We start from the raw sequence: 27,993 nt of genomic DNA on the forward strand, positions 1-27,993 counted from the left end.
AGACTGAGACATGGCTATATGACTCCATACACTACATATGATATAGTCAAACCAGATAGCCTAGCCTTTTCGGCTGTACAGTGCAATTTTACCAGAGGCAACACTCTTGTAATGTCAATAAAAAAAACCTACAGTTTTTTTGGGTTTTTTGTCTATTACATTGTACTTACATAAACTAAACGATTCTTTTTACTGGTGTGCATATACATGTATTTTACATTATTACAGATGTACCAGAGATTACTTACACCGGCCAGTGTGTGTGCATACTAGTAGCATTTTCACTACAGTGAAATACTGAAAACATTATTGCATACCTGCATGCAAATGATATGCAAATGTGGGCACAGAAGCATGTGATCGCATTTTGCCATTTTTATGGAAATTTGGTGTTTCAGATAAACATGTGTAATAATAACAGAACCCTGTGCTGCTTAAGTGCCAGTTTGGGTACTCAGGGATATTTGCACTTGTGATTGCAGTGTTTCCTGCTGTACTTTCACTTGCTAAGCTCATGAAAGTACTGCCGCACAGAAAACTGCAAGCACTCATGCAAACACCCTGAGTACACCACACTTGCACTCATACGTCATGGGGTTCTGTCATATAACTATGTTATATGCATTGAACAAAATACTTGCAGACAGTGACCTCTGACAGCAGACAGTGACCTCTGACAGCATCAGTAAGTGGAATTTTCTGAAAAGAGATAACACTAAACTTCAACTGTATTGTATGATGTTATTATATTTGTATGGCTACATGTGTGTGTGTGTGTGTGTGTATGTGTGTATGCATGCGTGCATGTATGTGTGTATGCATGCGTGCATGCATGCATGTATCATGTATGTATGTATGTATGTATGTATGTATGCATGTACGTATGTATGTATGTATGTATGTATGTATGTATGTATGGATGTGTCTGTCTGTGTGAGTATGTATGTATGTATGTATGTATGTATGTATGTATGTATGTATGTGTGTATGTATGTATGTATGTATGTATGGCTGTATGTATGTATGTATGTATGTATGTATGTATGTATGTATGTATGTATGTATGTATGTATGTATGTATGTATGCATGCATGCATGCATGCATGCATGCATGTATGTATGTATGTATGTATGTATGTATGTATGTATGTATGCTTTCCATACCATATGAAGTTCATGAAGTATTGTATAAAAGCTAGGGCTCGAAATTAGCAGTACCAGGATATGTAGACAACTAAACATTGTATCTAGACTACCAAATTAGTGGTAGTTCAGGGCACAGTTAACTAAACATTGTATCTAGACTACCAAGTTAGCAGCAGTCCAGGGCACATAGACTATTATTTCGACTACCACATTTATAAGGCAAAGGTCTTTTAGACCAATTGAAATCAACAGAAACTGAAGCTGAAACAGTTCAGTTGGCTACCACAAACATAAAAGTAAAATTAAAGCCCTGATCTGGTATAGTGAATTATAGCTATGAATGTGTTTGTTGACTTCACTCTTCAAATCCTTGGAAAATTTACATTCTTTGCCATGAAAATACCAAAACGGCTTTCTGGAAGAAAAACTCTCTGCATAAGATGATTTAGCTATTCATTTATTCTATGTTGAACATAATGTTGTGACCATGAACCATTATTCTTTATTCATATATGTACATTCAAGGCCCATGGCCTTTAGTACCGAATAAACAATATATTAATATATAACACTATTGTGTATTGTACTATGAACAAAATTATCAAAGGGCAATGCAAATGTCGAGACAATGGAAGCGGAGGGGAACAAGTGATAACGAAAGCACTGTATACTACATGTAATATCTCAAATACTGTACTCTCTCAGAGTCTGAATACACTTGCGAGTTTAAAATGATTGATTGCTAGATCAGCAACTGCCTTAAATCATGATGCATACTAGTATTCAAGGGTTAAAATTAAAGCAACATACACTTTCAACTTCGATATAAGCGTACCATACCATTTATTATAAGACCAACAATATTAAATTCGTGAACATATCGTCATGTTGGGTCAATGAATTATTCTCTAGACTCGGATCGGATATATAATACGTAAGTACTTTATGTTCACAATTCACAGCGTTTCAGACATGAAATTTCCGAGTTCAGATGCATGCATGCTGCTATTGTGATAAACAATCTATTACAATTGGTAGTCGAGCTTACATTGGATCAACTCATAATCCCGAAAACTAAATATAACTTCAGAATTGAGCATGAATCGAGTGTTTATCAAACACTGTGGTGTGTATTTGGTCATTTATTATTGAGCATGGTAATTGGTGTGTCGGCTGCTTCAACGATACATATCGAAATAAAACGATAACAAACTTACCATGAAAATGTGACTTGCATTTATACGGCTGCTGAGTTCTTCGTTGGATACTGTGATTGTAGAATGTGGCGTGAATGCAATACGAACACGCTGTAATGTTGATATAACATTGAGAGCTGAGCTAGCCGATGGAAGAAAAAAATATCACTCAAATTTACATACGAGCATAAAACATTTCCACTACTACCGTTGGTGGCGCTTCGGTTACTCGACATTTGACATAATTTAGGGAGATGCCAGTAATTATCGAGGTGGGAGTGGTGGAATATTGTTTTAATTAACCCCTTCAGATAGTAAGCCAATTTGAATAGGAAATCCAAACAAATACATATCAGTGTGGCGATTTGCTCAAATGAACAGTGTTTCTCTTCTATTGGTGAAGTTTACAGAACCTACTTATAATATTGCTCGAGGTTAATTTTCAAGTTTCTGTGTTACTAGGTCAAATCAACTGCCAGCTTTCATTAAATGGACAAATAGCATCAGATCAATAATAGAGATTTATTGCAATATTCAGCAAATAAATCAATCAATCAATCATCAGGAACATTTAGTATTGACGATCTCTGGACCTCGGGTGGGGGGGGGGGGCAAAATAATTTAAGCCAGACTTTGGGTACAGACTCAATATTAATACTATCAGATAAAAAGTCGTACATTTATGAGTCTGTTCAATAATTAGAGGGATAGTTTGTCGTAAAGTGGATGAATTCAATTACCAACTATTTATGTTGAAGCTATATTACTACATCTATACTATCAGAAGAACGACTAAAAAAGACTAATAACTTTGCTCTTGACAGAGATCAAAGGTAAGGCTACTTTTATCTCGGCTACATTTCCCTATGATTGGTAAGGAGACCCAGAAATGTCTTTTTCACCAATCCTACATTGGCTTCCTCTATAAAATACAGTTACAAACATTGACAAATCTGGCTTCTAAAACGACACGATATATGCTTGGGCAAAGCATTTTGAAAAAAACTTATGTTAGGAGATTCATACCTGTTGAACCCTTACCCAACCAATGCTGATGTAATTGTTCTAGTGTAAACCAGTTTAAATAAATCACTGTCAATAGGCCATTTCAGGGTGAAAATTGGAAATTGGGAATACAGCGCCCTCGCTCAAATTGGGGTATGATCATCACCTCATAGTACCGTTTCTGAAGAGCTTTGTCCCTTGGTATTCTGTAGAAGTGTAAATCAGGGATGTTTTTTTGTATTGTTCAGACATCAAGGAAAGCAGCAATGCTCTATGATTAACCAAGTAACCTATACCATGTATACCCCCAAGGTACACACAGACAGGAAGTAGATCGCCACCATGGCATATTTTGCAAAAGGCCTATCGACACTAATTTGATTAGTCATGCGAGGGTGTGCTCCATACATGAAATGATTTCAATCAAGCATTATAATCACTGGAGGTAATGATATGTAAGAAACTTTGATGGTTCAAAATGAGATATTACAATGCAATGTAGGGGTTGGCCGATGTGTGAGGTCGCCCTGTCACAGCATACCTTATAGACTAAATGCAATGAAAACTTGTACATAATTTTGACTGGCATTAACAGATACAAGTGGTTAACATTTTATTATATTTTCACTGATTACAGTACTGGTAAATAGAATGTACATAAATCAGTAAAAAACACAGATTCTTTGAGTCCATCTTTAAGGAAAATACATGCCATTGAAAATCATAAATAAAATAAACAAGGTAAGTTCACTACAACACAATATACTGTGTATAAGAATGCTGCCACTGGACCCTAGAATTGACTGTGGTCTTTTCCATTTAAAGGCCCATGTCAGATTGGTATCAAAATTTGGGTGAGAAAATCAATTGTTTGGCAGATCTATAGAAAGAGTTGTTCCTATTTAAGCCATATGTAGCCTGAAAGATTCAATCTATGTGGGTAGCAAGTGGTTACATAATCAGACTAATGACTGGCCCTTTCACACTAACCCATATGGTACCACTGATGAATCACTAGTCTCGGTTACCCAGCCTCTCACTGCTGGGGGCTCTTCTGCGAGACCGCAGAATCTGGGGAAACCACGTTTCAACTACCCTGTGTGAGAGTAACACACTACATTTTCTTCCAAGTCATAAAAATGGGTTTACGAGACCTGTTTATTGTAATTTAGATGTATGATGCTTGAGAAGTGATAACTTGTCACGAAAGTACCTAATCGTTTAGCCTACAATGTTGGACATGAAGTATTCCCAGCATGCACTGCTCTAGAAGCTACTTCCTGCACAGACAAGTTGGACTCTCATTTCCCCAAACTCTTGCTTGGGGAGGTCTCATAGGAATAGCCCCAAGCGGCAAGTCTGTGTAACCGAAACTAATTAAACATCCAATTTGGCAATACACTGTCAATGTACACCAATCAGATTATGCATGTGGGGGTAGACTGTAAGAAATGTCAGTTGTGTTGTTCAGCCTTATCAGGCTTCTTACTGGCTGACAGTGTGGCATGAATGTGTATCTTACAGACTAATGGGGGGGGGGGGGGGGTCATTGAATCATGGACCTTTCAGGTTTTGAAAATTATGTTCTCTTAATAAAATTTTAGCACTGTTTGAACAAAATGAGCAAAAAAAAATGGCATTCATTGCACATGCTAGGGTTTATATGCAGTTTTTGATAATCAGTGGGAGATAAGTGTTTTTGCTAAGCTCTGGAACCCCAGTAGTAACAGTGTGAAATCTGATCAAACTGGTGTAAATTCCATTACATTAGACCATAATCTTAGTGGTGAACCTCGGTAAAATGACTGGGGGAACACAGGTAGATTTTATCTAGTTACTCCCCATAACTAAAACACCTGTGTTGGTTAGGAACCCACATAAAAATGACAAGAGAACTCAGGTAGATTTTACCTACTTACCTCCCTAACAATAATGCTACTAAAAGGGTTTCAGAGATTACAAGAGAAATCAGTGACCCTGCTGTTTTATTCAAGGAGAACTCTCCCAAAATTACAAGTAGAAGCAAGACTGAAAAACACTGAACTCAATGTATGCATTGTTCACTTTTATTTGAACACCAGCAAAATTAAGGAATCATAAAAATACAGTTTTAGCACAAAGTCAGGTTGATGAATGATTGTTATTTAATTCCTCCAATGTAAAACTGCTATCAATTTGAAGGCTGGACTTGTATGTCAGACAGTATGTCAGCTCAGTGTTTCTTTTCCAATTTATTTTAGTTAAATAAAAGTTTCTCTATATAATCTATATTTTTATCTTTATAATTTTTAAAAGAAAGTTCTCGTCACAAAATGAAATGTTCACATATTGTTTCAGCCATATAGTTTGTCCCTCTATCACACAGCAAAGGCTACTGAACATGGCTTGTCCAGGAAAGGGGCCGATTCACACCTCTTTACAAAGGTATTTCAAGATCAACAATAGAGGGACTGTACAAATAAAGTGTTTTCTGTGTGTACCACAAATATTTATAGCATCCATATCAAGTGTAAATGTATACTGTTTCATTTGCTAATTGACCACATTAGAAAGGCCATATGCTAGACTTATAAATAAACCCAATTGAAACAGTATACTTTTACCCTGACTTGACGTGAATGCAATATACGAGTGTAGCACATACAAAAAGTGCTTCACTTCAGTGTTACTGGTTGTATTTGTCTGTCAGCATCTGATTTAAATATGCTAATAATCCTGAGTGTATCATCGATGACTACTAAAAATATGTCCATTAAATTCCACTGTGTTATGGAACACTTTCTTGCATACATTACACTGGAATTCTTCGGCAGCACCATGTAGAGCTTTATGCATGGCAAACACAAGATCATTGGTGAATATAATACCACATGCAACGCATTCATTCTCAGTTCTATTGGATTGTTTGTGGACTTCATCTCCACCGCACACTTTCTCTTTTGATTCTGTTTGGATTTGAACCTGGATACCTTTATTTGCACAGACTATTTTGTCTGTCTGAACTTCTCTTTCCCTGCTAGACTGATTTGCCTTGGAAGTGACGTTGTTTCCCTTTGGGATGATAGCATTACCACCACTTACAACCCAATTACAGACACCTTGGGCATTAGTGACGGGGATAGTTGGGATTACACTATTTCCTGATGCCATCAAAGTGTTGGCAACAATACTGGGTGTAACTCTGGTTGCGGTGGTCATTGTACTGGGTGCATTCCTGCTGGTTGTTATTGTGTTAGGAATAATCCTGGTTGCTGTCGTCATGATGCTTGGCACTGTCCGAGTTGCCATGGAAACAGTATTGACATTTGTTACCATAGTTACAGTAGGTGATGCCATTGTCATGGCAACATGAGGTGAACCAATGGCAGCAGTGTTCATCACAGCATTAGCTGGGGTAATAGCATGAGTTGCACTAGCCATGTTTGCTGGGGCTATGTTGACCCCTCTTGGTTTGTTGGCAACACTTTGTGCCTTCGTTGGTTTAGGGTTGACAAAGATTTGGTGACCGGGTCTTAGCTGTACTGTGTATTGTTTTCCTGACATGACATAGAGTTGTTGATTGGCTTGTTTTGTGGCGTTGTCTTGTTGTACCAATACAGCTGATTGAGATAAATTCTTTGGTGTCATATTCGAATGTGTGGTAATAGGCACTGGCACTGTTAACGGAGTTTGATTGTCTTGTACAAGAACAGCTGACTGAGGTAAGTTTCTTGGCATCATAGTCGACTGGGGATTGGTATGTAATATGGGCATTGGTATCTGGATATTCTGTTGAACTACACTCATATTTGATGTACTGGTTGTCATCGTCTGTCCTGGTTGCACCAATGCAGGACCACCAGAAGTGACCACCACGGTCACAATATTACTTTTCTGTTGTTGCTGTTGTTGTTGTTGTTGTTGTTGTTGTTGTTGTTCAATACTTGAATGAACTGGCTCAACTCGTCGTCTCTTTGCAATGGAAGAAAAGCTCACTGGCTCCATGAGTGCATCATTTAGTTCTATATTACCCAACACACCAGACATAAAGAGATATTCTGCAAAGTCAGATCCTTTCATGTCGGCTTCTGATATAGCGAGTCGAATACTTGTATTGGTGTATGTTTGTGACAGCTTGGCTTCCTGGGATATAGTAGTCATGAAACTACCCAATGTATTATGCCCAACTGGTGAATTCAGGTACCAAGATGCAAACGATTCTTGAAATGAATTTCTTGGTCTTTGCCAAAAATTGTTGAAATCAGGATGTAGTTTGCTGACGTATCTCTTGAATGTCTGCACTGGACATCTACTGAACCCTGTAATGTAAAGGAGGATATGTATATGATTGTAGATGAAAAAATGCATTAATAATCTTTATGGCCTGGATATGGGTCTTGCAGACTGAGGTTGTATGGTGGAAGGGCTCAACTTTAGGAGGACCCAAGTTACAACTGAGGTCTGCAAAACCCATATCCGGGCCGTAAAGGTTTTATCATATACCCCATGTAGTGGCACTGGCATGGAAACATCATTTGAATCACTTAACATTGGCAGTGAAATATTATTTTATTTGCAAAAACACAAAACTAGTGAAGATATTAGCAAAGCCAAATCACTGAGTGAATGAATGTTGATGAGTATGCCAATAGTTATATTTGGGCAAAGTGTGCTAGGGTGGGATACAGAAAATTATTATTGCATTTTGATGCACATGCTCTCCATTGAATTACACTGGAATCAATTAAGGGTATATGATAACACAAATTAATACAATGTACAAGACCAGTACAAACCAGGTACAACCTACAAAGAACATAATGCAGAATACAACATCTGATATATTACTGAGTTTGTATATTAATATGCAAATTTTTAAAATTAAAATTAAGATATACAAAGTTGATAAAAAAAATGAGAGAACAAAATTAGAACAGCATACACATAACAACTCAACAAACCAAACATTTTTCTTATGCAAGGTGCATCATGGAATAACTTGTATGGTTGGGGTGCCCTCACACATCAAGGCCAACCCATACTGATCGGTGACTTAGACTTTATAACAACAAGAGGGCGCTGTATACTATCAGTATTCTATCCTGTAAATTTGTCCATGTTAAATTATTTATGATCTGAATTTTGAACAAATAAAAAAAAATTGTATAAATTTTATGACAAATTAAATGGCCATGATTGGTTGTGTATAGTAGTGGTGTTCCATTGACTGAAACTATGAAGAAGACAAAAGCATATCTCCACTTTCTACCAAAGTCACTGTGTTACAAAGACCAAGACAGCAAACTGGGAAAAATGTAAAAGATTATATCCTCACCTGGCACACTATACAGGATAACTTTATCATCCACATTACGGTATCTGTCATTATAAATACACACATACTCCATCCCATTGGAATCTTCACCAAACTCTAGAATGTCTTTGTTCATTTGTCTTAGAGCATATCTTGTAAGATGAACATTGGAAAACAGCAGTAGATCTATGAAAACCTTGCGTTGTAAACCCCATGGTGTGTTTTCATCTAAAACATTACTGCAATAGAGTTGCTGAAGATCACTTAGTTTCATCACAGGAACACCTTTGACTTTGGCCAAACCAATACTTCTCAGGTACTTGCACTGTTCTCGAAATTTGGCATTGGTGTGATAAAATGCTGGACCATGGAATATATCAATTTGTACCTCTCGGAGCATATGTCGGCCAATACCTGCTCTTATAGCTTGTACACTTGCCAAACTATACATAGAACCATCCTTACGCTTCACATTTTTGTAGAATGTTCCTAAAATTGAGCTTAATTCTTTTTCTGTGAAGTTCTCAAAATTTGGTCTTCCAAAATTTTCTTGACAATATTCTCTGAAAATTCTAACAGCCGTTCTTGTAGCTTTTAGTGTGCTCTCGTTTTGACTAAATGCAGATGGATACACACAGGCTGCATCTCCAATGTGTTCATGGTTAATGTCATCTGGATCAGATTCTATTTTGATTGGCACAAGTAATGATCCAGGGTCATCCTCGTGACCTCGCAAACTGACCTCGTTAGAGTCCATCATGGCGATTGTTCCATGCAATGTCTTTACTATAATGACCTGCAGGTCATGAAACTAAGGCAAAATAAAAACAATTACTGACTGAATGCATAGATTATGCAAGTATATAATCTATAACAAGCACACGACAGGTTTCTAGATAATTTGAGTACAGAGAAAAACGCCAAAATTACAACAAAATGCACAAAGGGTGTACATTACCTATAAACACCGTGCGTTGTATGAATAACTGCTTATTGACTTCAGACCACATAAGTGAACGGCGAATTATTCTCCCTGTGGGATAATGAACCGATGTTCCATATTTGTGAATACGTTTTTTCCGAGTTATAGTATAAAATTGTCCCCATTTTATTCTTATTGAATGGAGATTTTGATGAAATCTCGAAATTTTATTAGTTAGTCGACTCCTAGGGTTTGCAAATGATCAAAAAGAATGATAAATTTACGCAATCCTAGTTTGCAATGAGTAAGATAAAGGGTCTTAATGTGACGTCCCACGCAGCATGTCCACGTGATACGAGTCACATGATACGAGGTAATGCTCAGCTGACGGTCATCATCATGGAGTCGATACAGGGGACCGAACACAGCGAGATTCATATTCCACTGATGGGGAGCGGGTAAATAACAGTTTTCTTTCATTATTTGCTGTACTTGATCAGTGAGTGCATGGAAGTTAAATGAAATAATGCGAAAAATGACACGAACGCAACACGTACACGTATGTATGTACATGTGTACCGTTGCGTTGTACGTCGCTATTTCGTGTTATGTGACTCCTTCGAATTTGCACAACTTAGTTTTTCTATCGTGTTTGCCACCTTTGAGTTCTGACTCAGTGTGTCTAAAACCAGCAATAATTTCTGTCTTATAGCTGTTGATGAGTGTATTGCCACTAGGCCACTCTCATTTTAACAAGGCCAATTCAATATCCCGTTCAATGTATCCCCGTGTTACACTCACGGGGGATATGACACAATAACAGTCAGCCTAATCTATGTGGTGTTGGTTGGGTCGCCAGACATTTATGCAGACGACTGCACTCAGATTGTTTACGGAGAAGTTTCACTTTGTATGACCTCGAAGGGTCACGCATAGTTTGGACAATCTAATGTCCCAGGCAGCCCTGGTCTCAGGGTCGCAAGAATACAACAAAGTTTTTTTTATCCAGCTAATGATTTTTAACTCCTTGTACTAGTTGTAATTACTGTATGTAAAGACCGGTTTGCGAAAAAAAAATAAAAAAATTTGTAAGTTGTTTTCTGTTTTGAAAGACTGAGCGTCGACAAGTAATACCAGGCTATGCTTTATGAAACTAAAACTCTGAGTCTGTAAATTTTATTATTTATTTCTGGCACACAAATTTATATACTATTATAGTACAGGAACTACAAATGTATAGATGCCATACAGAAATAGTACATGTATGTTTAATGTTAATACATGTGATCTTTGCAATACTATTATCAATCAATCCTTTAAAGTTTTGATAATTCTGTATAAAACCGAAAATCACTTTATGGTATACTTATGAAAGCGAGATAAGTCTTTATGAAAGCAATCATTATGTTCTTCTAAAAATTTTAATTTACTTTGAAAGTATTTATCTTTTGACAATGCGACTGTCATGTACATTCATTGTATATGTAGAGTCACTCAAACTTGAACTCCAAGTTTTACCTTAACCGAATCTGGGAGAAGCTCCTGTTCCAATCTTGAACCATTCCCATTTCCATTCTGGAACCAGTTCCATTTCCAGTGTGGGGCTGGTTGTAGTTCCCAGTTTTTGGACTTGTCCTCATTCCAATCTGGGACAAGTTTGTGGTTCTTAGTTTGAGCATGGATGTATATTAGGGGAGCCCCTAATACATCCATGGTTTGAGCTACCTGTACATACATTCTTCCTGAATGAGCACAAAGAGCAAATGTATGTCACATCATATGCCACCATTATGTCTCTCTGATCACATGACCTTTTTTGACACAATACAGTCTGGCTAATGTAATAAATAATTGTCATGCAAAGCATTAGCTGTAATATGTTTCCATTGTAGTTTTACCACGAATGTATTACACTGAAATCCCTTAGTACATCCATGGTTTTACTTAGTCTGCTACCCTTGCATTGATCTCAAGATTTCTCTGGAGTGAAGAGATGAATCAATGCACCTTGACTAAAGTTTTACTAGACCACACATCACAATGGAAGTTCAAGTTGCCTAAATTTTCTCATGTCGTCCTACGCTATAACATATTCAGCACTTTGTCGTTTAAAGTATTTTGTTCTTTAGTTTTCTGTGTACTAATTTTGCATTGTGTTCTATAGATGTTTTGCCAATTAAAATCAATCAATTATCAAAACATGAAAGTAATGGATCGTGATGGGAAAATATCTGCAAACTGGCAATCAAATTTGTTTTGAACGAGTCATTCCATAAATATGTGTCTGTAAAATTTATGTGTTTTTGGATATTTTGGCTATATGGATGACAATACAGTATTTATTTTTGATTTTTAATTTATAAAACAATTTTATCATGACTCCCTTCTTGAAAAAGCAATGTGAAACAACATTGACCAAATCCTGTTTCTAACTCAATAAATTACAAAAAGCTAAAAAAAAAAAAAGGTGTAAAAAGTGTGCTATTGAACATACAGTAACATTTTTTTTTTTTTACACATTTATGAACCTTTTGCCATTTATTGAGTTACAAATACAGACTTGGTCAATGTTGTTTCACATTGATTTTTCAAGTAAGAAGCCATGATAAAATTATTTTATAAATTACAAATCCAAAATAAATATCCAAACCTCATCCTTGTGGTTTAGTCAGGGAGAAGGCAAGTGCAATCGTTGGTCAGAAACAAGTAGTTAGTCTTAGCCAAACAAACTAATAATTTGAGAAAATGACTTTTAATTTACCATATTTGCAAAATATTGTAAACCTGGGAATTTTCACTATAGACTAGGTTACATGTGTTTTGTTACAAAACAAAAAATTTTTTAAAAAACAAGTAGTGACTAAAATATCTTGTATATACATGCAGCAATACAACAAGTTCATTAATTAGTAAAAATTAGTCTTGGGAATTAGCTCAAGACTGCAATATGGCAAAATATTCTAGTCACGAAAATACTTGGTAGCGGTGTATAGTATGGTATATGATATGCTCCAGTTCACTTTTGTGTGTGTTTTATATTTGTACATATATACTAATATAGTGTTTTTGCCAAATATGGCATTTTAATCATATGGTATATTTCTGTCTGGTTTTGTTATCTGATTAGCGTGGTATCAGGTGGGATCACTTTATTGAACAGAGAAATAATGGAACCTGTAGGACATTAACTGTTTTGTTATTCAGACTGATTTTGGTCAATTCACGTTGTTTATCAAGGAAAAGAACAAAATAATTACAATGGAATTACTGTATACAATAATTAAATTATAACATAAATTCGTTAATTTAACAATCTTTGTTTTTAACAAGACTTTGGTAGGTCTAGGACACATTGACTACTAAATGTCATATTTAGATATCAAATTTATGAGGTGGTAGTCTTATAGACCAATTGAAATCAATAGAAAACTGGAGCTGAAATAGTGACACTTGGGTAATCTGACTACCAAGGGTAGAAGGTAACTTTGTAATTATCAGTATTACAAAACCAGGCATATTCAAACTTGTACATATTGTAGTTAGACTACCAAATTCATACAGTGGTAGTCTGTTATACCCATCAATAGAAAACTGTAGCTGAAACAGTTCACTTGGGTAAATCTGACTACCCAGCATAAGAGTGAAATTTTGAGTCCTATGTAGGCCTAACAAAAAAAAAATTGTGTGGTTCTGATGACGCTCAATTTTAGAATAGGTGGAGTTACTGGAGTAGGTAGATTTTTTATTTTATTTTTATTTGTTTTTCTTTCTGTGTGGGTGTCTAGTTTAGGTTTTCCATTGTTTTGTAAATGGTTTCTGTGTTGTTTATTTCTTCCTATCAGATGTACAGCCATTACAGATTGGAAGAACAGTCTAAGAGAGTCTTTTTAAGTTGATCTCAGTTTAAGCAATTTCTGCAATTTTATTATTTTTCTCTCGAGTACATAGAAAAAAGTTTTATAGGGTCGGCAGTGAAAAACTAGGTTGGGTCTGGTGATTGGAACTAAACAATAATTTTATACATAAATTTGGTTGTCTTTTCTCATACGATTTATATAGTGAACTGTAAAATGAAATATTAATTTGTTTCATTTTGTCTTTTTTTTTAACAGACGTGTGGTGAATCGTAATCTTTACATTGCTACTGCAGTGGCAGTGTTAGGATCACTCAGTTTTGGTTACACTTTAGGCTACACGTCGTCTGCTAATCCTGACATGAAGGACAAGGGTATTTTGGATGATAACACAGCATCCTGGTTTGGGGTAGGATTATATCACATGCAGTCTTCATTTCTGGCCAAACAGCACCACCAGTGGCCAATCTGTTAAAATCTTTTGTCTTTTTGATAATCAGAATATGTGCATCGAACAGATTCTCACCAAATCGAAGGTGTAATACTGGTACCATGGATTTTTTTGGAAAGTGTAATTAAAATGAAGTTTGGTTATGTGATGTTCTAGTAATAATAGTGGTAGAAAGTTTACAAATTTTCAAATTTTTCCCATAGTTTATTGAGATTTTCATTACATGATATTTTTTAAAATAGTGTCAATGCACTTGACTACTGTAATCTTTCAAAGGAAGGAATACAGGCAGGAGTTGGAGAGAGTTGTGAAAGCATCAAGTTATGTAATTTTACAGGGTATTAACCTATAGCCTGTTTATTGCCATTATACTGAAGACTAGTAACATATCGTAAGTTTGTTTTTAGGGGATTCAAGTACCTTTGCTATTTATTACCACTCTAGAGTAGCCATTGCATAATTTCTGTACTAATTCACAGGCAGTGGTAGCCCTTGGAGCTATGATTGGGGGACCAATAGCAGGATGGCTTGTAGAATTTGGTGGAAGAAAATTGTGTGTTATGGCCAGTGCTTTGCCTTTTGTGATTGGCTGGTTGTGTATCTCAATATCACATGGTATATTATCCTTGTTGATGATTGGTCGAATTTTGACAGGAATTGCTGCTGGCATGTGTTCACTTGCTGTACCGGTAAGTCTTAGAATATACGAATTATTTACGTACCATCATCAAATGAGGTTCTCTTTGCATCTATTAATGGAGACCCTTATAACATACAGGACAATGTTACATTTTTTCACATGTAATTGGTAGCATGTTTGTGTGAGACAGACAGACAGACAGACAGACAGACAGACAGACAGACAGACAGACAGACAGACAGACAGACAGACAGACAGACAGACAGACAACCAACCAAGAGTTGAAACTGAGCTTCTAGCTTAAAGCTGGGCACAAACTAAAACTTTTGTTGCGATATATTGATCTATTGAACGGACATTGGTTTGATTATGTGCACAGTAGTAGGGTGTGATTTCTGATGACATCCATAACCTTGCAGTGTATAATATTTGGGACCTCTGGTTTTACAGTACTTTTATCACACAGTGATTATATCTGTACAACAAAAGTGACGCTATCACCCACTTATTTCATCTACCATATTGAACAACAGTAGTTTTTGTTTGTGTCTCTCGTAGTAACTGATAGTTCAGTTTCCGCAGTAGTATCTCACTGAAATCTAATCAGATAAGATTTTTGATCATGTGGATATTATGTTTCAGGTGTATATTGCAGAAACATCCACACCTTCATTGAGAGGTTTTCTAGGAGCTTGTTTTCAAGTGGCTGTTACTTTGGGAATTTTATTTGCCTATCTTGTAGGTGAGGAAATATTAATTATTAATATTCGATAAATCCTATTCCTGTTATTGAAATGGAAATATGTAGATTAGTACTTGAGGTTAAAGGTTCATGATTCAATCCCAGGTTCTTACACTAATCGTACTTCATCACTGAAGCCATAAGGTTTATAGACAGGGACCGTATTCCGTATGTACTTCATCACTATCCCAGTCTAGTCAAGGCCCTGATGAAAGGCGTTGATTATGGTTCACCCCCATGGTGAGCGAAGCGCGAATGGCGCATGTCAGTAGTAATCCATCACAAATTGACAGGCTGTCGTCACCGCTCATTAATATTCATTACAGCTGTTTTGATGATGTCCAATGTCCAACAAGGACTCCACCTCCAGTCGTTTAAACTAAAATCATGTGGGGATGCAACAACATAATCATGTTTATATGAACACTGTAGGAGGGAGCACAGAAATCTGTGCAGATCGTCAGGGCCTTGACTAGACTGGGATAGTGATGAAGTATATATACGGAATATGGTCTCTGTCAGGAATTAGACTATAACGATTAGATACGATAAGTTGTTTATTCTGAACCAACTTTTTTCTGAGGTCTACTTTTTGCACAAAAATGTAATCCTATAAACAAACATGGGGCTGTTGATTTTATCATGAGACAGTTCACCATCAAGCAAATATATTCTTGAAAAATAATAATACATGCTATTGCAAAGTTTCCAGTGCATACAAATTGTATGTGACATCCTCGATGTGTATGTTCAGTATTTTTATGTTGTGATGAAGGATTAGGCCAAGGAAAAAAAAGAATGTGACGATGTGTTTGTTTTTACAAAATGGTGCGACGATGCCTTTTTTTTTTCTTTCTTTTTTTAAATTCTCAACAAACCTGTCACTCAATCTACTATTTATGGCAGTCACTGTTCTTTTTATTTAGGACTTTTGTGTTTCCCCACGGATTTGCAGACTACATGGGCTGGACAAACACGAAAAAAAAGATCGATGTGAGGGTATTTAAGTGATGCGCACTCTGACCAGAAATGATTTTTCTTTTTTTTGGCCCTGTTTGGTATGCAATTTTTTATTTGAAGGTCAATTCCGGTGTCAATATCTAAACCTCTAATTGACTCAGAGGCGTACATTTTGCAATAAGTCAGTTGTCAAATTTTCAAAACAATGTACAAGTGTTACTTTTCTTCTTTTGTTGTAGGAATGGCTGGTCTTAACTACGTATGGCTTGCCCTAGTTGGGGCAATGATTCCTACGTTGATGATAATTTTGATGATATTCATGCCTGAGACTCCACGTTATTTACTCAGTAAAAACAAACGAAATGATGCTCTTGGTGCTTTAACTTATCTCAGAGGTAGTTACATCGATGTCGACGAGGAATGCTGTGAAATTGAATCAAATTTAGACCAACAGGTAAAAAACAGTTTATTTTACTGTCATTGATACTTCAGGCTAATGACCTTTGAACCTGTGTATGCCCATATTCATTGGTTCAGATATCAGTGAGTTTTTTTTGTCATATTCTGATATCAGAACTCATCAATGGCAATTCTTTGTATGAGAAATGTAGAAACAAGTTTCCACAAATGCCTGTACCGGGGGGTATACATGATTTTCCTTAATCCAAGGACGTACTATCTGAGAATGCAATCAAAGAAAAGTTATGGGATATTCTGCTTACCCTGACCATAGACGTTTCCCTCCAACATCTATTTCATGATATAGTGACTGTAATGCTGTGTGGGTGACATCAGATTAGAAAATGTGTGCCATTGTGATTGGCTGCTCATTCCAGTCATAAATATATATTTAGTTTCACATCATATGGAAATGCCACTGATGTCATCTAACACCGCATTAGCAGCAGCAGGTCTATTTAAATGCAATACAAATTTGCATCAGTGGCTTAAAAAAATGTGTGTGTGTGTGTGTGTGTGTGTGTGTGTGTGTGTGTGTGTGTGTGTGTGTGTGTGTGTGTGTGTGTCTGTGTGTCTGTGTGTGTCTGTGCGTGTGTGTGTGTGTGTGTGTGTGTGTGTGTGTGTGTGTGTGTGTGTGTGTGTGTGTCTATATATGTTTTTCGGTGTAAATGCTCAAATCAACAACTTACATTTATTTCATTTCACTAACTATTCGACCATCATGACTCCCACCAAATCATCATATGTTTGTTTGCTTCTCCAGGAAGATATGTCCATGTCGGAGTTCCTGAGACCAAGTCTGTACAAGCCATTGATTGTGAGCGTAATGTTGATGATATTTCAACAGTTTAGTGGCATCAATGCTGTTATGTTCTACACTGTCGATATCTTCCATAGTGCTGGTTTCACTGATGGACATCTAGCAACTGTAATTGTTGGTGCAGTACAGGTGGTATTTACAATTTTAGCGGCATCCATCATGGATAGGGCTGGAAGGAGAATTTTGTTAATAGTAGCAGGTGAGAAACATTTCTTTCCTGGTATTGGTCATTTTATGAAAAAAAAAATGTTGATAACCGTCAGAGCTGTTACGTTGATTACACGACAGTATGAGGGGTAATATGAAATCTTTTAGTGTTCAAGTATAGCCATGTGTATTATAACATATCACATCCTCTTGTATGAGGGTGTCCGTATTTTATGTTTCTCATCATATCACCTCAAAGAAATGTCAGGCATGGTTGTGGGATGCGATAGCAAAAATCTCCACACTACTGGATTCTTGGTTATTTGTACTGGTGGGTTTACATACTATTAGGCAAAAAAATAAAAAAAATAAAAAAAAAATATTGGTTCCGGTTACCCAACCCCACCTAGTTTTTCACTGCCGACCCTAAACTTTTTTTTTTTACATATTAAAATCGCGAAAATTCTGAAGTCTCACATGAAATAGTGGATGCGGAAACTGACATCAACTTAAAAAGACAATATAAAACTGGTCTTTCAATCTGTAATGGCTGTACATCTGATGAGAAGAAACCAATAACACAGAGTGCATATGGAAAACAATGGAAAACATAACTACCTGAACTATTATTCATACATGAAAAAGAAAAATTAAAAAAAAATCTACCTACCGCCTATTCCAATTTAGTTTAGGCCTAAGGCTGCATACCTATATAAATGAAAAGTGATCATTTGAAATCCATATGTTATATTACAGGTACTGGAATGACAATTAGTTCTGTTACATTTGGTCTGTATTACCAGTTATCGGACTCATCAGCGTCCAACTCAACACTTGCAACCTTAGCAACTGCATCATCATCCTCGTCGAATCTGAACTGGCTCTCGCTGACCAGTATGATTGTATACATTATATCATTTTCACTTGGTTGGGGAGCTATTCCATGGTTGGTCATGTCGGAAATATTCCCTTCCAGGGCTAGGGGAGTAGCTAGTGGTATTGCCACACTGGTCAACTGGACATGTGCATTTATTGTGACGTTAACATTTGTACATATGTCGGTAAGTAGAAATTTATGGCAAATTGTCTTTATTAGCTCTCTAGATCGCATGCTTGATTATTGCAAACCAAGTTTTTACATACCCAGTTATCACATACCCAGTTATCACATGCCTTGTTATCACATGCCTAGTTATCACATACCTAGTTATCACATGCCTAATTATTATATACTAAGTTATTAAATGCCTATTTATCACATGCCTAGTACTAGTTGTTATGTACCAAATTATCACGTCTTGTTATCACATGTCTGTTTATTACATACCTAGCTTATCACATGCTTGGTTATCACATATCTAGTTATTACATGCCAGGTGGTCATAAACCTCATTATTACATGCCTAGTTATCACATTATGACATACCTAGTTATCCAAGTGGTAAGTTATCGCACCAATAAAAGCATTTGGTATGCTGACTTCGAACTTGGGTGATACAGGATTTTGATCCCTCTGAATTTTATATCACACACACACAGGTGAACATTTCGACATATTAAGTTTTACATAATAATTGTTCACATTCTTGTTTGTTTTTTGTGTTTCAATTTTTTTTTCTGTGTATTTTTTTTTTCTGTCTTCTAGGATGCAATGTCAAACCAAGGAGTATTTTGGTTCTTTGCTGGTGTCTGCTTCCTAGGGATAGTTTTTGTGTTCTTCATTGTACCAGAGACCAAAGGACGTTCTCTTGAAGAGATAGAGGCTTATTTTGAAGGCCGCAGCCCAAGTACTGAAGAATTTTAGCTTTATTTGTTGTCCCAAAGTCTGTCTTCTTCAAACTTTTATTACATTGTTCCATGCAACTATACAAGTCAACAAAATACCAGAAGTACTTCATGATAGTTTATTTCAATCACTTTGTTGTCCAACAGAACATAATGACAAAACTGAGAGAAATCCAAATGATGTATATTTTATTAGCCTTTAAACATGTGTATTTTATTTTCTTTAAAGTGACCATATGGATAAAAAATAGCAATTATTTTGGCTTTTGGATTATTAAAACAGTATTTTTGCTAAGGTTGGGGAACCCCGATAACAGAAAGGAGAATACGGTAAAACAGGCATAGTTTCAAATGCATTGTACCATAATTATGGTTGAGAGCCTGGTAAAATGACAGGGAAAGTCAGGTAGATTTTACTTACCACCCATAACAAATCCACTGTAAAATAACTCTACATTCTTTTGTTTCCTTTAAAAAACAACAGAAACAACATTTATTAAAATTCATAAATTACAAATGATTAATAAATGTGTGCAATGTTTGTTATTGTACGTATAATAACAAACTTTTTTTCATGTTTATCAGTCATTTGCAATTTATTGAGGTACAAACAAGTACTTGGCATATGTTGTTTCACATTGATTTTTCAAGAAGGAAGCCATGATAAAGTTGTTTATCAATTAAAAATCCAAAATAAATACCCAATCCTCATCCATATGGCCACTTTAAAACTTTGAATGAATACACATTGCTGCAATTATCCTTCAAGAAATTCACACCCAGTGCACCAACAGACAAATCATGGTGGTAAATATACAGAAACATAAATAGTTACATGGAACAATTTATTTTATACCAGTTATTGCATGACTATGGCTAAATCATTAGAAGCATGAATTTGCTATACATGTATCCCTCGCGCCTTTTCAGTACTTTGGACATGTCTTCTTTTACTTTTATTTGAATGGGTTGCACCATATTTACATAGATAGGGGTGAAAGGCCTCTACAGTAGTTATATGTGTCTGTGCATGAACTTGCCTACTTGCAAATGGAAATACTTAGCCTTCCAAATTTGCATTCTATGTAAGCTTTGTGGCTATTATATGGCAGGCTTAGTCATCAGTGTAAGCCTACTATGACATAGGTGTAAATATAGCAAAACAGCCTGTTGTTCAGAAAAAACACATCATTTTAAATTTACATGAGCACTACTTCTTAATGAGATTGAAAGCCTGAGTTTCAATCCCAGGTTCTCACATTAGTATTATCATGGAAGTATAACCTTCCATGGTATTATCTTATCAGTGGAATCATAAGAATTACATAGGATTATTCTTTTTGTACTGACCAACTCTTTCCATAGCTCTGCCAGATAACTGATTTAATATTACACCTAAATTTTAATCCTATGTTAAAGGCCAATACTTCAATCCCAGGTTCTTGCATTAGTGTTATCATATCAGTGGAGTTATAAGGATTACATAGGAGTATTCTTTTAGTTTTGGGCTAACTTTTTCTATAACTTGATTTTCATCCTAATATGAACTGAGCCCTTAATTAATACTTCAGTTAATCAAGTAAATTACATTGTTGCAATGGTTACGGTCAGGCTTTGCATCATTTCTGATTGATATGTTGCTATTGAAGTAAATAATCACACTAGAAAGACAAGTGATTGTGTTATTGCCATGGCAATAGTATGATAAAAATAAACTGAGCTCTCTAGAGATGTTAGCACACCTTCACATCTTTGTTTGCCATACTACTATTACGTAGTTTCAAAATGGGAAGATCTTATTAAAATACCAATATCAGATTATGAATAATCAGAAAACCAGTTATCTGATTGAGCTATAGAGAATTACAATCCTGAACCAGCAGAGTGGTCGTGTGCAAGCCCTGTGGCTCCACTAGTAAGATATTTGTAATTCAAGACTAAGTGATTCATACATTTGATGTGAGGATATCTTTGTTATAATATATATATATATATATGGAACCATATTTTTTTTACTGCAACATGTTCAATCAATTCTAAATTCTATTAACTAGCAATGCTCATACCTTGATTTTTGAACTTATTTCAAACTGTTAAAAGGTTTATACTGTGCAGTTATACCACAGGGAAAAGGACAAATAATCAATTTTGTTCTCGCGATTTTCCGGATTTCTAATATTATTTTCTGTATATTTCAAATAAAGTTTTAAATACTGTTTCCTCTCACTTGTTTTTTTTCTTTCTATTTCTTTCCTGATATCACTGTCTTATCTGAGTTTATCAGCTTTGCATTAATTAGTAGCTTGCTAGAACAAACTCACTATTTGTCCAAATGTGTTACCTCCATTAGTCGGATCAGTGGATGTTTACACTCACGGCATAATTGTGGGCAAATAGTGAGTTTGTTCTAGCAAGCTACTAATTAATGCAAAGCTGATAAACTCAGATAAGACAGTGATATCAGGTAGGAAATAGAAAGAAAAAAACTGAGAAGAAACAGTATTTAAAACTTTATTTGTAATATACAGAAAATAATATTAGAAATCTGGAAAATCGTGAAAACAAAATTGATAATTTGTCCTTTTCCCTGTGGTTATACCTTGATCCTTTGGCAGTTTCAAAACACTCTTCCGTGACATTGCAAATTAGTATCTTGGATGGTGTTGTAAAAGAGGCTGTGGTTTACAACAGTGTTTCAAAATAACTCTTTTAGTTTCTTCTCCAAGCTCTCCCTATCATGAAGCTTATAAAACACTCCTGTTCAAATATTTAGCTGAGAAAAGAACTAATCAAACAAATAAATATTGGGGGGGGGGGGGTGTTGAACCACATTTAATGCCTTGAGCAAGGGGATTGACGACTGGGATTGTAGAACATAATACTGTCCCTGTCAGTACCTAGATTACATATAAATACGCATGAACATAATATAGTTATATGGTAGAGAAGGTTAATACAAAACAAACAAACAAGTACAAATGAAGGGGTCACATTATGAAAGAAATTACTTCATAGCAGTGTCAGAATTAAAGTGACCATATCGTTGAGAATTGGGAATTTATTTTGGAATTTTGATTTAAATAAATTGTGAAACATTAAAAAAATACATGTAAAATGTTTGTTATTGTACGTACAATAACAAACTTTTTACACTTTTTGCATCTTTTTGTAATTTATTGAGTTACAAACAAGGTCTTGGTATATGTTATTTCACATTGTCTTTTCAATAGAAAAAACATAGTCAAGTTGTTTTATAAATTAAAATTCCACAAAAATAAATACCTCATTCATATGACCACTTTAATGTCTATTTTTTTGAAGTTTACAAGTTTTGTTGGTTTCCATAATGGTTATATACTAGTTAGCTTGTGGATGTGGGAGTCATGCAAATACAGCTAATATTCTGGTTTCATTTTCATAAAAAATGGGCCTGTTTCATCATTTTTGTGTAATGTTAGGCGACAGTATGATTCTAGATTATACATTGTTTCTTCTGCAAATGTCTGTTGACTGCATTCTGGGTATAAAGTTGGAAAAATTGCCAAGCAAAATGGCTACCAATTATTTACCATGATATGAAAAGTATGGCCTATAACTTGAATTGAAGTTCTCCTCCATCTACTAGTATCAATATATTTTTTTCACCCAGCATCAACATGTAAGCAGTCATGTTGCAATAATCTGTAAAACTATTAAACCATGGAGGATCATTAGTATATTCATAGACATTACGTCGTGTGTAAAAACAAAACAAAATGGCTGCCAATATTTGTATTTTCCACTTTTTGTATCCTTGAATATTTGTATATAGTATGAATATTTCCAAGTTTGTCCCATAGAATTTGTTCACTACATACACATGCAGGCTACAAAGCACAAACACAACCAGTACCCAAGTCACAGTGTGGCAAACAGGGTGAATCAGACCCTTTCTCTCATCAAATTTTAGTCAAACTACGAATATTTCCAATTTTTTTCCCTTTTTAACTGCATATTCATTGGTCCCATAGTTAAGGTATATGTATAAGTAACTACACAAATAACAGGTGATTTAGTAGTGTGTAGGGTATATCACATATCTATCTAAGTAGTCGTTAAAAAAAATTCCAGTGGCAGCCAGTGGAACTTCATGAGTTCTAACAATAACATTGCTTTTCATAGAATACAGTCTATTTTCACACTATTTGATTGCCACGTGTCTCTTATATGCAATTTTTTCAGTATTCATTGAATTTTTGGAATTGGAATTTAGGGATATTAGGATATTGATGATTTTCATGTTAACAACTACAAACTACTTAAAGGCTACCGTACATTAGTTATTTTTCAACAGGGTAAGTTAGACAGTTTATCTCAATAACTGAAATGTTGTGACGTATTTGTATACAAGGAGTAAAACTTCTCCACATAACACACAATTTTGAGGAACCAGACTAGTTTTCATGTAGTTGTCGACTAATGAAAACACTGCAGAATGGTCAGACAAAAAGTTTAGTTATTTTGACTCCCACAAGAAAGCAAATCTTTCTTTAAATACTGCAAGTGAAGTCCTGCATGATTTGGTAGTCTGGGAATTGTTTGTTGTCTGACAGTGTGCATACTAGGTAACCATGACATCCTGGGACATACTAATATAGTAGTAGACTGTATTAAAGATATGTCGTGTCGTTCTGTCCTCACCGGCCTCCCCTGTGTGAGGGCGCCCCATCACAGCATAACTTTCAGACTATTATCATAGCAACACAACAAAATCTATAGTATGGAATGTCTGTGTTCTTGACTACATGGTCTAATTTAACATTTCCAAGTTTAACAAAATACCATATTGTACTCAATACTATCTTTGTTGTTTCTAACACAGGAAAAAAAAACAATTTTGGAAGCAAATGCAAATTTTAACGGACGTTGTCAGGGGCATACCAAAATGGACTCTTCCAAGACATATGAAACAAGCTGGAGTGATACACCTGGGATCTTGGTGCTGTCTGTAGTATACCCCTGGCAAGGTGTCAGCAAAAATTTGGGACTTGCCTCCAAAAGTTTTGACTCTGTCAGTAGAATTTTCATTTGAAATTATGAACCCAGGGACCATGAACATTTCATACTTGCATCTTTGTTGTTGATACGAACGATGATCACAAACGTTTTTCCATTTTTTTCTTATGTATTGTATGTCATTGTCATCAAACATTCCAGAGTTCCAGGTTTTTTACTTTGTATTTTTATAGTTGTGCACTACAGCATAAAGCTGCATTTGGTAATAAAATAAGCATGGCCATGTGATGGTCATGTGATGATCACATGATGTTATTATTGAGAGTTTTCAAATTACATAATGCAGCTATAGCCATGTTGTCAATGGGTGATAGAGTTTCCTACTCGCACTGTGTCATGGCTTACTTGAGAAATATAGTTCCAATATATTTTTCATCTGCTGACAATTTTTGTGTTTGATATTTTATCCTCGTTTTTTATTAGATTCTTATCAGCAAGTAGAAGAAAGTGATGTAGATACATAACTGATGAATGAGTGGAAAATGGTGTAAGTTTCTATGGTAGTGCATCGCCATTTAACCCCTGCAAGTAGTAGTCTGGTGATATGGTACCTAATAGTGTCCGTCTTTATCCCACCCACTTCTACAATTAATGATGAGCTGTGCCATAGGGTGTCCACTGTTGCCCACACCCCAATCCACCCTCATAATCGATGGTATCCCAGAAGATGACCTTTCAATGTGGGGTCAAGCAACCTTTCCCCAATCCCACCTCCATATTTGGAAGCTGTACTAGTCATATGATGTGTGCTGAATTACAGTGGACAGTAGATGTGATATAGCAAGGGATATGCTGTGTGCAACATGGCATGTGATATGCATTATATTACATAGCATGGGATATGAAGTGGAGTACACCGTATGGGATATGCAGTACTGTATTACATGACATCAATGCAGTATATTACACAGTGTGGGATATAAAGTGTACAACATGGCATGTGACTTGCAGTACATATGGTATATTAACCAGTATTACATGGCATGGGACATGCTGTGTTCAGTGTGGCATGGGATATAGAGTATATTACATGGCACATTGTGTCACTGGCATGAATTAATTGTATAGTATAATACATTGCACAGAAATGTCAGCATGTTGATATAGGGGTATTACAAAACATATGCAAAGCTATGTTGTTACAACTGTCTTTAGGTAAGTCAAAAAAATGTACTAGTATTTCTAACAATTTTGAATACTTTGCGGTGAAAAAGTGGCTTGCTGTAAAATGCCACATTATTGCATGTACTATAGTCACCAGTATGCATCACTTACAGACACTGCCATATACTTAATAGAAAAGAATTTGTCAAGTCAAACTAAATTGAATATCAAGTTGTGTTTGCTGATTCAATCTTTTTTTTTAACATCAACATTTCAGAAATGCTGTAGTTTTGCTGTCTGCAATCTCTCCGAACTTAAGAAGATTAATGGAGAATACATTGTTCATGGTTCCAAGAATCAAAAGAACAGTAAAATATAGTCATTTTTGGGACGGTGAATTGGGAAAGAAATGTGATGTTTTAATCTGTCCACTACAGACCTTGATCAATCAATGATTTAATTATTCGGTGTTAATAATTAAATCATTGCAGGATCTAGGTCCACGGTCGCACTTGTTTTCAAGTTACCATTTCCTACCAGAAGATTACTTCACAATAATGATGTCTATGAATTCTTCTCTTCAAAACAAAATAAACCAATCCAGAGACTTTGTGCAACACATGCTTCGCAGGAAGGATAGTCCAGGCATTCACTTTCATGTCAATAATTTAGTTATTTTTAGTTTATATCGATGAGAACACTCCTAGTATTTATGGATTTATAAGCTAAGAAAGCTAAGGGACGATCGCACAATGTCACACAAGCTCAATAAGCAAACTTCGTAATTTAATGGGGAGTTGGTCTGGCGTCATTACGATTGCAGAACTTCATTTTGGCATTTCTAACCAAACTTCGAAAAAGTTCATGCCTTCAATTATAAAAGTTTCTGTATTTACTACTGGGATGTTGATAAGTTGATAAAAATTTACTTCTAATGTGAGATACAGTGCTTGATTTCCGATAGTATCTTGATGTGTTTACAATCGTCTCAATAAACAGGTTCAGGACTTCATGTTCACCATCATGTGTTACACATTATATTGATCATAGTGATGCGACCTCTACAGTTTTCATCATGGTTTACATCGTATATAAATATGTGATGTCAAACTTGTGAATGTTCATTTAGGGGAGGGGAGGGGGAGGCTTGTCCTAAACAAAGGATGTTCGATTAATGAGCTTGTTTGACATTGTGGGAACGTCCCTAGGGATATTAGGATGTACATGAGTCATAAGTTGAAAGAAACTCAGTGTTTTTGCAGACTTTCACACTGGGTAAAAAGTGTACACAATTATGAAAATTTTGCACTGATTGTAAGATAGTTACTTTAGCAGACTTTCACACGATGTAAAATTCAAACTATAGCTTGTACACAATCATAAAAAGTTTATACAAACTGTTTATATGCAAAGATAGTTGCTTTTTTTGGCAGACTTTCACTCAAGGTAAAATTCCATCTCGAATGTACACAATCATAAAACATTTGTACAAACTGTTCATGTGCAAAAATAGTTGCTATATTTGCAGACTTTCAGACAATTTTAAATTCAAACTCCAGAGTGTACACAATCATAAAAAGTTTGTACAAACTTCATATTAAGCAAAAACATTAACATCAATTAATATGCTCTAGTTATACACACTTCACCATAGTAAAATACAGCCAGAACATTATAAAATTACTGCTGATGGTGGAGGGTGGCAATTCAAATACTTTAATACTGAGATGAATGGCTGAATACTATTTAATATTCATTCATGGTTCAACTTCAAATAAATTAATGAATTAAAATCTGGCTGACGTAGGAGAGAACTCTTCAGTCTATTTACTGTGTTCTACATCAGTCTGGTTTCCTCTTTTTAACCTCTGTCCAATGGAAAGGACAACTGATGCATGCTGGTTGTATTGTGTGAATTTGTGTCTGGTGAAACTGTAGCTAAGACATAATGTGGCAGATGGGGTTGAGTCTGACCGTCACTGTCATCATTCAAATTTTAATCACAATGTTCAAAATCATGAGCTTTGTCTAAAAAACATGGGACTGTGAGATTATATTTCAAGACATTGGAAAATGAAGGGAGATGGGAAGTGATATATGGTATTCTATGACCAAAGATGCATGGGCCTTTCCTCATGAAGGCCAGTGTTTTGGTGTGTAGCATGATTTCATGTTCCAATAGAGTTATATAGCATTTGCTTTGGCAAATTAATGATAGATTGATTTTTTTTATCAGTGAAATCAAATTTCAAGTTCTAAAATGCAATTAACGTTGTTGTATAGGCTCTTTTTTTCATCCAATTCTTTATTGTAGAAATGCAGTTGTAACCTAATCTGCTAAAAATAAAGATATTGATTCCCAAATGTTCAGTGATTGTCCCTTTAATATTAATCGGTCAGTGTTTGTGGCATGT

At 35.5% G+C, this 27,993-nt stretch overlaps 2 protein-coding genes across 5 annotated transcripts in view; both read left to right on the plus strand.

The window, feature by feature from the left end:
* Positions 1-27,993, plus strand: part of LOC144444175 (elongation factor 1-alpha) — a 322,176-nt gene that overhangs the window by 273,746 nt on the left and 20,437 nt on the right. The gene's annotated exons all lie outside the window — the stretch shown is intronic.
* LOC144444174 (solute carrier family 2, facilitated glucose transporter member 8-like) lies at positions 9,911-27,982 on the plus strand. Of its 3 annotated transcripts, XM_078133584.1 has the most exons (10): positions 9,911-10,020; positions 13,675-13,825; positions 14,347-14,556; positions 15,150-15,249; positions 16,449-16,663; positions 17,432-17,687; positions 18,392-18,696; positions 19,281-19,422; positions 24,899-24,962; positions 25,857-27,982. In XM_078133584.1, the coding sequence occupies exons 1-9, from the start codon at positions 9,926-9,928 to the stop codon at positions 24,937-24,939; spliced, it is 1,515 nt and encodes a 504-aa protein (XP_077989710.1). In that variant the 5' UTR covers positions 9,911-9,925; the 3' UTR covers positions 24,940-24,962; positions 25,857-27,982. The 3 variants fall into 3 exon arrangements, with proteins under 3 accessions (XP_077989710.1, XP_077989711.1, XP_077989712.1); XM_078133585.1 differs by lacking the exon at positions 24,899-24,962 and having other exon boundaries at positions 19,281-19,458; XM_078133586.1 differs by lacking the exon at positions 24,899-24,962.

Source organism: Glandiceps talaboti, chromosome 13 (assembly GCF_964340395.1).
Source record: "Glandiceps talaboti chromosome 13, keGlaTala1.1, whole genome shotgun sequence".
Classification (NCBI taxonomy): Eukaryota; Metazoa; Hemichordata; class Enteropneusta; family Spengelidae; genus Glandiceps; species Glandiceps talaboti.

Excerpts from the sequence above, each read along its gene's own strand:
- LOC144444174 (XM_078133584.1), top strand. The coding sequence starts at position 9,926 with ATGATACGAGGTAATGCTCAGCTGACGGTCATCATCATGGAGTCGATA. Across the intron at positions 14,557-15,149 it reads TGTGTTCACTTGCTGTACCG|GTGTATATTGCAGAAACATC; the intron begins GTAAGTCTTAGA and ends ATTATGTTTCAG. Across the intron at positions 19,423-24,898 it reads TTTTGAAGGCCGCAGCCCAA|ATTCTTATCAGCAAGTAGAA; the intron begins GTACTGAAGAAT and ends GTTTTTTATTAG.